Raw genomic sequence first — 12,652 nt, forward strand, 5'->3', positions numbered from 1 at the left:
ACTGCACAGTACAAGGGAAGAGGCACGATGATGAACTCATCTATCTGGCACTTTGTTCTCTACTCATATCAGCACATCCCTTGTTAGCACATGAGCACTGCAGCATGTCCGACTGGCTACTGGTGTTGATTCTCCCTCTGACAGCCTGATCCCTGCTGTACAAAAGATTAATTGATACCAAATAATTTTCAGGTACTTACCCTGCTTGCACTTAAAAAAACTAAATTTGAGGATGTATGAATAAATACAAGTTTTTTATATCCACCTGGAGTTCATCTTGTGAACAGGGACACATATATCTAAAAAAAGAAAAATCTATCCAGAACAAAAACATTTTTTTGGTTTGGGTTAAGCACCATTTATCTGGACTTAAATCTGAGATAATGATGTGTTACGTTTCTTTTTGTTTTGTCAGTAGACATTTTGCTTGCACACAGCCAGTAGTTTTCCTTTTCACCCTAGTCAACTTCCTGGCAGGCAACCTAACGCTTTCATTTTCCAAAAGTGCCACTTCCTAATGTCACATCAGTTTGAAGAGGAATACAAAAATGTGCACTGAATGTGTTTTACATCAGGAGCCCTTGGGTAGTAGCCAGAGATTTGAGTCAGCAAACCATATTGTTTTGTTTATGTCTTCAGTCTGACCAAACTGCGACAGTGTATTGCTAATGTGTGTACATTTCCAACATTAAAGAGCCACTAAATAAAAACACAACTTTCTTTACAATAAAGGCTCTCTATATAATGCGTAGAATTAATATATCAGGGAGAGCTCCTATGCATAGACAGTGCTAGAGACATTTCAACTGGTATCAGTTATGCAGCTAAGAGTAACTTAGCTTGCTATGCAGCTAAGAGTAACTTATTGTTGGGTAAAGGTTAATGAGAGGTACAGTAATAGTCTTTAATGATTACTAATATCTCTCCAACAATCATCACAGTTTTTTTCATATATCTTCGGTATTGATAATACTTACAAAATGTAACTATAACTATATTTTTTAATTAAAAAAATGTTCTTTGGCCATCATTCAGAATCAAAGTATAGCAAACTCTCTGTTATCCGGTATTCAGCTAACCGGAACTCCCATCTAACCCGCAAAAAAAGTCCCTGTGTACTCACTGTTATGCCAATCTGCCACCTTCTGGGAGAGGGAGAGCGGGCTCAGGAGCATGGAAAGGTACAGGAACGGACCGAAAAGTGCTGGATTATCCTGTGAATGAGTGTCTGAACGACCTCTGAAAAATGCTGTTATCCTGGAACACGGGTGTCTGATCGATCGTTTGTGAAAGTGCTATGTTACCCTGTAAACAAGCGCCACCTAGTGATCACTCCCAGTATTGCAATGTATTGCTAATGGTTTAGTACAATATACTGTTATGGTATATTATGGGGTAAAGCATTAGTTAAACCCAATTTTAATAGTAACTCTCAGGCAACCAGAAACAACATTTATACAGAATCACCAATCACTGTGGATGCCGGATAACGGAGAGTTTACTGTATATGTAATGCTCTTGCTACTAGCCAGCTGTTTCTTTGTTTGCTTTTGTTTTTATTCTTTCGGTAAAGTAGAATGTATTGTTATTGACTTAGTTTTGATTATTTGTTAACCGATTAATAATTTATGTTACTATTGTGCTGTTTTTCAGGCAAAGATGAGCCCAGCAGCTATACATGTACAACATGTAAACAGCCATTCTCCAGTGCATGGTTTCTTCTGCAACATGCACAGAACACTCATGGCTTCAGAATCTATCTGGAAAGTGAACATGGCAGTCCACTTACACCCCGGGTAGGCATTCCATCAGGACTGGGTGCAGAATGTCCCTCACAGCCACCACTCCATGGAATTCATATTGCTGACAATAATCCCTTTAACTTATTGAGAATCCCCGGATCAGTATCAAGAGAGGCGTCTGGTCTTAATGAGGGTCGATTCCCACCAACTCCCCCATTATTTAGCCCACCGCCAAGGCATCACTTGGATCCTCACCGCATAGAACGTCTGGGTGCAGAAGAAATGGCTCTCGCTACACATCACCCGAGTGCCTTTGACAGGGTGCTGCGACTTAACCCCCTGGCTATGGACCCACCAGCTATGGATTTTTCGCGGAGACTTAGAGAGTTAGCTGGGAACAATTCTAGTTCCAGTCCACCTTTGTCTCCAAATCGGCCCAGCCCTATGCAAAGGTTACTGCAGCCATTCCAATCTAACAACAAACCACCATTTTTGGCAACTCCACCCCTCCCTCCTCTTCAGTCTGTACCTCCTCCTTCTCAGCCTCCTATGAAATCAAAGTCCTGTGAGTTTTGTGGGAAGACATTTAAATTTCAGAGCAATCTTGTAGTACACCGTAGAAGTCACACTGGAGAAAAACCCTATAAGTGCAACCTTTGTGACCATGCATGTACACAAGCCAGCAAACTCAAACGCCACATGAAAACACACATGCATAAATCGTCCCCAATGACAGTTAAATCAGATGATGGTTTGTCTACTGCCAGTTCTCCCGAGCCCGGAACCAGTGACTTAGTTGGCAGTGCAAGCAGTGCCCTCAAGTCTGTAGTAGCTAAGTTTAAAAGTGAAAATGACCTGATCCCGGAGAATGGCGACGAGGAAGAGGAGGAGGAAGAAGAAGAAGAAGAGGAAGAGGAGGAGGAAGAGGAGGAGGAGGAGGATTTGACAGAAACAGACAGCCGGCCAGATTATAGTTTTGCCCTAAATCTTGAAGCTGCTCGTCACCATGAAAACAACTCTAGAACTGGCGAGGAAAGTCGATCTATGCCTGATGTCATGCAAGGTGTTGGCCTTGGTGCAATGCATCACTTTAGTGATACTTTTCATCAGGCATTGGTTGAGAAACATAAAAGAGGGCATTTATCTGAGCCAGAAGCTCAAAGAGACACTTGTGATGAAGACTCAGTGGCTGGAGAATCAGATCGTATAGATGGTGGTACTGTTAATGGGAGGGGTTGTTCGCCTGGTGAATCTGCCCCAGGAGGCTTGTCAAAGAAATTGCTTCTTGGTAGCCCCAGCTCTATGAGCCCTTTTTCTAAACGCATCAAACTTGAGAAGGAATTTGATCTCCCTGTTGCAGCTATGCCTAATACAGAAAATGTTTACTCCCAGTGGCTCGCTGGCTATGCCGCATCTAGGCAGCTAAAAGATCCATTCCTCAATTTTGGAGACTCTAGACAATCGCCTTTTGCCTCTTCCTCAGAGCACTCATCTGAAAATGGTAGCTTACGTTTCTCTACACCTCCAGGAGAGACGGATGGGGGAATTTCAGGCCGTAGTGGCACAGGAAGTGGAGGAAGCACTCCCCATATTAGTGGCCCAGGGCCCGGAAGGCCCAGTTCTAAAGAGGGCAGGCGCAGTGATACTTGTGAGTACTGTGGAAAAATCTTCAAGAACTGTAGTAACCTCACTGTTCACAGGAGAAGCCACACTGGTGAACGACCTTATAAGTGTGAGCTTTGCAACTACGCCTGCGCGCAGAGTAGCAAACTTACCCGGCATATGAAAACACATGGTCAGGTGGGAAAGGACGTTTACAAATGTGAAATTTGTCAGATGCCTTTTAGCGTGTACAGTACCCTGGAGAAACACATGAAAAAATGGCACAGTGATCGAGTCTTGAATAATGATATAAAAACTGAATAGAGGTATATCAATAAACCCCATGTAGATTTTTTTTTTCTAGAACTTTGTGATAAAAAATAAATAAAATAAATAAATAATGAAACCCAAGGATACAAGAATGTGCTTAACACTAGCACACCTGATTTTTTTTTTATAATTTTCCTTTTTTTTATATTTCGTTCTCACCGTTTGAACGCATGTTCTTTATTGGGGGCAATACTATTGCATTTTACGCAAACTTTGAGCCTTTCTCTTGTGCAATAATTTACATGTTGTGTATGTTGTTTTTTTTATTTTTTATTATTTTTTTTAATAGAAGCATGTATGGTGTGTTTATAGCTACTTTCAATTGTCCCTGAATTAGTTGCAAAACATACATTGCTGTTTCCAGTTCCGTTCTGACAAGTAACCACATTGCGTACATTTTGCAATACATATCATGTACAGCTTTGTTTTCCAATGTGCAGAGGGAGCATCTTTTTTTGACAAACCTCCAGGGACAGGAATTATAGCGCTGCAAATGCTGGCAGAACCTCATTTCCTCATGCCAGGGGTTACCTGTAGTGTTTAGAGAATGAAAGGAAAAAAGAAAAGAAAAATTATAAATTAAAAAAAATAAAACCGCCTTTGGTAATATTAATTTGCTCTATCACTTGGTTAAATCAAAACATATCTGAGTGCCTTCGGTCTATTTGAAACCATTTAAATGGTTCATACTATGTTGAAATGACAGTGTAGCTTAATTCAACATGGATATGTGTAGGTCTCCATTGATCTAGTGTATAATTATAAAATATTGTATTTCTTTAACTGAGGCTACCTAAAATATGACCTAGTACATCCTAGTTAATCATCATTCTTCCATTATATTTATTTAATGATATGTAAGCTAGTTGTTCATGCTGTCAGCTTTGAAGGAATTTGAGTCTCCTTTTTTCAATGTTACCTAATGTTTCTGTTAATAAACTTTGAATTAAAGCTGAACTAGAATATAATGGCAAGGAGTTTCATTTTGTTGACTCTTTGTGAGTACCTTGGAAAAAAAGGAGAAAAAAAAAATCAGAGTAAATTATTATTAATATATGTGGTTGTCTGACTGACAATCATTAATAGTGTTCTCAAATTCTGCACTGTATGGAAAGTTAGCTAATAATTATATGCTATCAAGTGGCACAATAGAGATATGGACACAAAGTGGTACCTTTTTATTTGAAAAGAAACAGGCATATAAGCTAGATAAAATGATGATTAACTATGAATTCCTAAGGCTTGCCTTGAAAATACCCCTTAAAGTAAATGAAAAAATAGAAAAAGTGAAACACAATTTAAAATAAGACTGCTATATGACATTATATCTTCACTCCTGAAAATGTTTTATCTTCACTCCTGAATTTTCTTTTTGTTTCTGTTTTTTTGCTTTGCACTGTGTTATCATTATTAAGGATACATAGATACATTGCTTCAATGTTTCAATATTAAGCTACTATCTGCCCCAACTGGTGTTCAAATAGCACTTGACTCTTCCAGAAAAATGTGTACCTTTTTTTTTCTTCTTAATCAGAGGTACTGTGGTTGAGTATAAAGAATGCTCAGATACAATTGAATGCACTGTACGAATTTCCCTGTTTACAGGCTTACACATAAGGGAAATGTTTTAACTATATATAAATATATATAAATAACAGGGGTATTTGGTGTACAGAAGCAGTTTTAATAAAAATGTGGATTTATTTTCATTTTGTTAAGAAAGCATCACTTTTGTTAGGGTGACTGTATTTTAGGGCTTCATTGTTTAGTAGAAGACTTATTCATTGCAAATAAAATGGTAGAGGAATTTCTATGCCTTGGATATCTCCCGAATCTGATCCTTTCAGGTTGTATAAAAAAATGTGCATTGGGGAGGGGAAAGTTCCTTATTATATATTACTTAAATATAGGGAAAATGCACACTTATGTTGATTCCTATGCTAAAACACGTCTATTGTCTCTCTTTTTTTCCCTGTATTTTTAGAATGGTATTTGAATTTAAATGTTTGGCTAGTGTAGGAACTATAGTATTTATATCGAAGCTTGTATTTTTAACAGTTGCTTGTTCTTTTTTGAAAAGGTATCCAGGTACCTTTTTTATGGTAGTGGAATAAAAACACAGGCTGCCACTATATATATATATATATTTTATTTTGGCAGGATAATATAGTACAAATTATTTGTACATTTCAAAACAAGAAAATAAAAAAAATCAAACAATACATTGTACAGTACAGAAGCCATATGATGGCTGCCTTGGAATATCAATTAAACTGTCATGCAGAGGAGCCGTCTTACAGAGGGCTGTACATATCTTTATTTTGTTCTTTTCTGTGGCTGCCATACTGTATACAGTACCGCAAGCTGATGCATTGGTTTGTTCTACAGTGTGCTTTCTGTCCCCCTTTTTTCACCCTACATTCCAGCATCAAATCGTCATATGCAGTAAAAGAAACACACATTTAAAATTTTATTTACATTGCCAAAAAACAAAATGGTGCTTTATATTTAGATTGGAAAAAAAACTATATGCAAAGCATATTAAGGTAGAAGATCACTTAAAGTCAATACTTTTTTTTTGTAAATGGCAATGCAGAATATTTTGTTATTGGCCTTTTCTATTCATGTAATTAAAGCTGTTTGTCGTAACTTGAAATTTTATCTTTTACTATGGGAGTCACTATTTATTATTGCGTATGTGCTTTTGTTTAAAACTAAGGCACATATATTGGTCTTTTTAAAAACTTTCTTATTTTTTTATTTTATTTTGATGACCAAAGGTCATGCAAACCTGGCTTTTATTGTATTTGTTTCTGGTCTGTTAATTTCTATTGGATAAACCACTGTCTGTGTTTTTTTGGCAGTTGTCTGCATTATCCTGTTCATATACCCATTTTGTCCCTTTTTATTGAAAAATAAAAAAAGAATAAACTACACAGCATAAGCCTCTTGTGACCTTATTTGAAAACTTACGTAGTTGACATGGTTCAAATATAAGAGAAAATATATTATAAACTCCTTATTTTTATAGTACACATTTTGAAATATCCAACCTTAGATGCTTAAAAAATAAAACAAGCATTTACGCTATGTATAATGTCTTTTATAACCCTGATATTAGTCATTTATAACAATTGGGTATGGTTCTTAAAAAGAATCTTTTACATTAAGATTCATGTATAAAGAGCACACATTGTATGATTTACTCCCGATAAGAACTTTGTCAAGGTCTACAAAAATTTATTAAAGCAATAAAAAACATTTTGAAGAAAAAAGTCAGGCTTCAATATAAAATATTATGTAAATAAAGCATAAAATACAATATGCAGAGACTATAAAGACTACCACCACATCAGTCCACATTTCACCAGCTTCACAGCTTCACTTTTATTTTGGTTTCATATCTGTTAAAACTATAAATTCAAAATTGTGTGTGTATACATTACATTCAAATTTCAAATTCAGTCAGTTTATGTTCCTCCTTCAAGCCCCATATTTGTTCTCCATTTTACAAACCATGCATGCATTACCATCTGTATGGCTTTTAGTCATATACTCTATATAGCATTTTGAGTTTTTTGGGGGCCTTTGTAAACAAAAGTTTCTCTGATTAAAATAATACTCTTTTGTATGCATAATGGTTTGTAACCTTTTTTATTCCCCTTGTCTTTATGGCAGTGCATTTTTATTTACTAAGAGTGTGATTTGTATCCCTTTTTTCTAGGGGGAAAAAACAGCATCATTAAATCTAAGGACAGAACAATCAAATTTATATGGCAAGAAGTCTGAAAAGATATGCAAAAGTGTTAACAAATATGCATACCAATATGGGCAGAAATAAATAACACCTAGCTTTTGGAGGAGAAGAAGAAGAGAGAAGACCAACATGCTGATATGAAAAGGCCAACCTATTGTAAATGAAAAAAAACAAAAAACTTCAAGTAGACCTCTGTATTAAACTTTTAGTTGAATAATTTTGGCCACTACACTGGACAGGGATGCTTTAATGTACATTGCTTTCCTGTATCAACATGATGTAGACTCTATTGCTATATACCCATTCACTAATCATGTTTCCAGGAATGATCTTTTATCAATGACTTAATGTAGGAGGTCACTGTTATAGCAAATAATTTTAAAATGTTATTACAGTCTCCTGAAGACATACATTTGATCCCCAAAGGCACCTTATTAACTAATTTGTACCGTAAATGTTAAAAAAAAATCAGTCAGATGCCCATTTGTAGGAACACAAAAAGTGGTGAGAAGTATAAAATTACTATTTTGGCTTTCAGTTGGACTGATAGGGAGAAAACCTATTAAAAAAATCACTCGGTTAGGCAGTATTTTTGCAGTTCCTTTGTCTATTTATGACTTCTTGATACCCGTATTTAAGAGATAATATACAGTACTGCCTCGGTAACTGGGGCTTTAAAAACTAGTCAACAAGAACATAACTTACAAATGACATGTTGTACTCTAAAGGAAAAAAATAGTAATACAAAGTGTGACATTTTCTAACTGTGTGATAAATTAATGGTGTTATAAAAACCATGAACCATTGAGGCCTTTTCAAGTTTGTTAGAATTCTGCACCAGATTTATATGGCATCCATAATGTGTTCTTAAGCTGCTGTAAAATTCCATGCAAGCATGACCTAGTGTCCAGAGAAACTTTTATAAATATATTTCTATGTTGAAAAATGTCAAACTGGAAAAAAAAAATGATGTGGTTATCATTAACTGTTTACTGTTAGATTTTCAAGGCCTACTTGTAAAAGTATTTTAGAAGCGAAACAGTGTCACAATAGAATCATGTGGAGGATATTAACAAAATCATTTTGTTAAAAAAAACTTTGTGTAAAGCTGATGAAGACCAGTAAAGCAAGGATTTTTTTTCTTGTTGAACTCCATATACTATTTCCATTTCTATGTTCCTCTGAGTCGCAATAAATCCAAAATAAATGAGAAATAGTTTCAGTGCCTGAAATTCTATAAATATTGCTTGCATTATGGGATTAACAGGAATGGAGGGGGGTCCTTTTAATGCAGTTTGTACATATTATGATATTGTAAGTTAAAAAAAAAACAACAGGAAAAAAACAAAAACAAATCTGCCAGTTCTTATGTTACTTGTTACCCATTTTGGGTGAATTTAATGTGATGTAAACCGTTGTTATATACTAAAAGTATATTCCAAGAATCATTGTTAATATACACTATACATTTGCCTTTTAAAGGGCCAAAATGAAATTGACACAATAAATTGTAAACATTTAGGTCTGCTTTCTTTTCTCATTTGTATTTTTTTAAATATTTAAATAAAAGAAAAAAAATTGCATTAAATCGCAAAATATGGTAAATAAAATACATTGTTTGTGCCAAATACAAATGATGGCAATACAAAACTACAAGCTTTGTGTTAGAAGGGGAATCAACAGTACACAAGACCACAGAAAGAAAAATTACTCTTCAAACTTCAAGAGAACATTGCTGCATTGGGAATTGGATATAATCAATACGCTAATCTACGCAGGCACATGACATATCCTTCTGCCCTTGCATATGTTTAGCATTTTAACAGCATCCAGAAATGTTGGTGTCCGATGAAGGGCCTTTACTTGTTGAGAGGGTTAATAGCCTGGTATGCAATATTTCTTAAACAAAAAAAAAAACTTAAAGGAGTCCTGTTTCAGATACAGATGTCTGTTGAACCTCAAAGAGTAACCTATGACCTCATCTTTAACTTTTTTCTGTGTGTATGAGCCAAATTTAAACATGTGCTGGGTTAACCCCAAAAGTTCTGGCGCAAAAAGAATTGATTTTAGCTTACTCATAAACAGACGTGTCACGTCTTAGTATGTTTCCAGTGATCCTTTAGCTTGAGAACACAGGTTGCTTAAAAATTTGACCAAAATATGCAAGCTCATAAAGTCTCTACTCCAAACACCAATGTATAATAATGAATCACCGTTCAGCTACAGTGAATGAATTACTTTGCAATGATTCTCCAGATGGAGGCCTGTGACCTATACATAAGTACTGTATATATCCCACTTAGTTTTGACTGAAATTATTCTACACTGATCTGTTACATGCATGCAGCCATAGAACATCTGGAGTAGTAGTGTGTGTCTACTTTTGCTTTGAACTCAACCACTGGAATTTCATAATTTACCTATGTTTGAAGGCTCAAGGGGACTTCTTGAAAATTCTTAGAATATTTGCAAAATGATCATCAATTACAAAACTCTCATGTCAGAATCTCATAACTTATAACACATTAGCTGATAACACCTGGCAGCCCCATGTCAAAAGAGGTCTTTGTATAGCCATGCAGTTTTACTACCATAGTTTCAAATATCAAACAATAATATACATGTTGGCAATGATCATAGCGCTCAAGATCCTGAAACTATCCAAGCTCAGAACATGCTTGCTTATATGCAAAGGCACAACAATATTAAGATTTGTATTACCCTGTTTGGGATTTTTTTAATCATATACCGGTACATTTTAAGATCTGAATTGCTTGGTTGTACGCAAAAGGTTCAACTATATTACATTTTTTTTATTATCTTGCTTTGTAATTTTTCACCGTATACATTATGAGGTCTGACTTTAAATAAACCATTCTTTAGAACCACTTGGTGCATTCTGTAATATGTTGAGCCTAATATACTGTGAATAAATAATTTTATATCATGGTAAATTAAAACATACACTCGCTTGCTTAACCCAGATGCAGTGTTGACTATGTCACCAGTGTAGTGTGATGACTTTTTTTTAACCATCACTATCAAGTATGCCTTTCAGGGGCTTGTCATGTGTTCCAGTGTGTGGGGAAAACAATGTCTACAGGCCCCTGGATTAAAGTGGACCTTCACTCACTTTGACTAAAAATCACATCAGCAGACAGCTCTGCATGCTGATATGAAATCATCTTGCCTTTATTAGCTAGACAAACTTATGTTTCTATTTTACTTACAATTTCTTTTTCCCCACTTCCTGGTCCACTTTGGCACAAATGATGTAATTGTGCCCAAGCATTGCATCCTGGGAAGGTTACATCGGCAGAGTATTGTTGGGAATGAGATCTCACGGAAAAGCATTTTCCTCCCCACAGATTATGCGCATGGTCACATGTCCAAGTCACATGTGCCAGAGTTCCAGGAAGTAAAGAGAGATCTAGTAACCTGTCCTTAGTTAAAGTGGCCACTGTCAGAAGACGGGGAGAAAAGAAAAATAAGGTATGGAAAAATAAAAAGCCTTATTATCTAGAAGTATCTGTCTGTAGATTGTCATTACTAAACATTTCTAAAGCTGGCCATACACCTTACAATTATCTGCAGATTTTCTGGGGTCAGGTGGAAAAAGTGCAACAGATTGGCCCAGGTGGAGATTACTCCATGCACACAGTTAAGTGTAGACGGAGGAATCTGTTGCACCTTTTCCATCTGACCACAGAAAATCTGCAGATAACGGTAAAGTGTATGGCCAGCTTAAAGGTGCCTTTGCTGTTATTTTAAGGATATGGATAAAGGTCCATTTTAAGTCGTTAGTAGAATGTGACCTTTGTAGTGTTTTAGGTCTAAGAACAGTCACAGGGTACACTGGACCCTCTAGAGTTTATTTACTAAAGGCAAATATACTGTTCACTTTGCAAGGGAATTTTATTTAGCTTAGTTAATGAAGTAAAGCTCTGCTGACTTCCATCATTCAATAATGCGCAAGCAGAAATACATTTTTTCTAACTATTTTCATTAAGCTATGGGAAAATATCCTTGCAAAGAGAACAGCTTATGTGCCTTTAACAAATCACCCTTCTGTGTCACTGAAGGGTCAGGGCCAACTGCAGGCAAACCAGGTGTAATACAAAAATGTAAGGCAAGATAAGAGTCTGATAGACTGGAGTTCAGGGCAGGTGGCAGACCACAAAATCCCAAAACAGGCATACACAGTATAGTGAGACAAAGCACAAACACCTTTGATCAGGACTGTTCAAATATCTATATAAGTACTCCTGATTGTTGCCATGTGTGCAGGTGTAGCATGGCCATTCTGCTGTGCTGTGTATGGATCGGCAGGTGGCGCGAGTTGCAGTGTGATCTGCTGAGTCACAATAAAGGAGTTATGTCAATGGAGGAATGTAACACAACACAAGGCAACAACTTTGTACGTGACATACTTCATATATGCTCTCTTGTCTTCATAAGCCGACTTCCTCTGGATGTGATGAAGAAATGGGCATACACAGTCTGACACCCACGTTACTCTTGCCCTGGTCCAGAAGCCGTACACACAACATTGTAGACAAAAAGCTCTATTGGGGCAAATAGGGTTACAATATAGTGCATTGCGCACAATGTACCGAAATGAAAAATGCACCCTGTGATTTTTTTAGGCTTGACGTTGAAATGGTAGTTCTCAAAAAGTTTATGATCTGGTCAGTTTTGGTTACATTGGAAGGCAATCACATGCCTCATGACACACACTCCATGATGGACCACATTTTTTTATGTGCCTCCCTCAGCCTCTCAAAGGCACACGTTTAAAAACCACAACTTCTATTCCCCAGTCCTCCTCCTTCTTAACATTTCAAATTAAGCAGATATGAATAAGGGAGGAAAAAAATCCTTGGTCTCATGGTGAGAAAGTAGCTGCCTATATTTTGCTTATTGTAAGATATGCATCAGTCAGCATGATGTAATATGAAGGGTGGATGTGGACTCAGGGATGTATGTCCTTTAACTACAGATTAGCTGCCCCCTCCCATTGTAAGAAACATGGATAACGTGTTAGCTGGTTATATAGTATTTAGTAAAACACTGCTTTTAAAAGAGAAATACCTTGCTCTTAGTAAATATACCGTGCCAAGGATCATCTGACAGAACTGAGAAAAGGGAAATACCTTGCCTCCAGCAGCAGCTAGAACATGGTAGCAAGGACAATAAATATGTAAAAAATTTTGCTCATGGG

The 12,652-nt window shown here is 36.4% G+C and overlaps 1 protein-coding gene across 3 annotated transcripts in view; it reads left to right on the plus strand.

Moving 5' to 3' along the window:
* BCL11A (B-cell CLL/lymphoma 11A) overlaps window positions 1-7,916 on the plus strand; it is a 133,155-nt gene extending 125,239 nt beyond the window's left edge. The window contains exons 3-4 of one of the 3 annotated variants that reach the window (XM_018555892.1): window positions 1,654-3,542; window positions 7,399-7,916. In XM_018555892.1, the coding sequence (XP_018411394.1) occupies window positions 1,654-3,542; window positions 7,399-7,515 (2,006 nt within the window). In that variant the 3' untranslated portion in view covers window positions 7,516-7,916. Of the gene's footprint in view, window positions 1-1,653; window positions 4,858-7,398 lie in introns of those variants that run through there. The other 2 variants (XM_018555900.1, XM_018555884.1) reach the window with 2 other exon arrangements.
* The last annotated feature ends 4,736 nt before the right edge of the window (window positions 7,917-12,652 follow it).

Source organism: Nanorana parkeri, unplaced genomic scaffold (assembly GCF_000935625.1).
Source record: "Nanorana parkeri isolate BGI_ZX_2015 unplaced genomic scaffold, ASM93562v1 scaffold11, whole genome shotgun sequence".
In the NCBI taxonomy this organism is placed as follows: Eukaryota; Metazoa; Chordata; class Amphibia; order Anura; family Dicroglossidae; genus Nanorana; species Nanorana parkeri.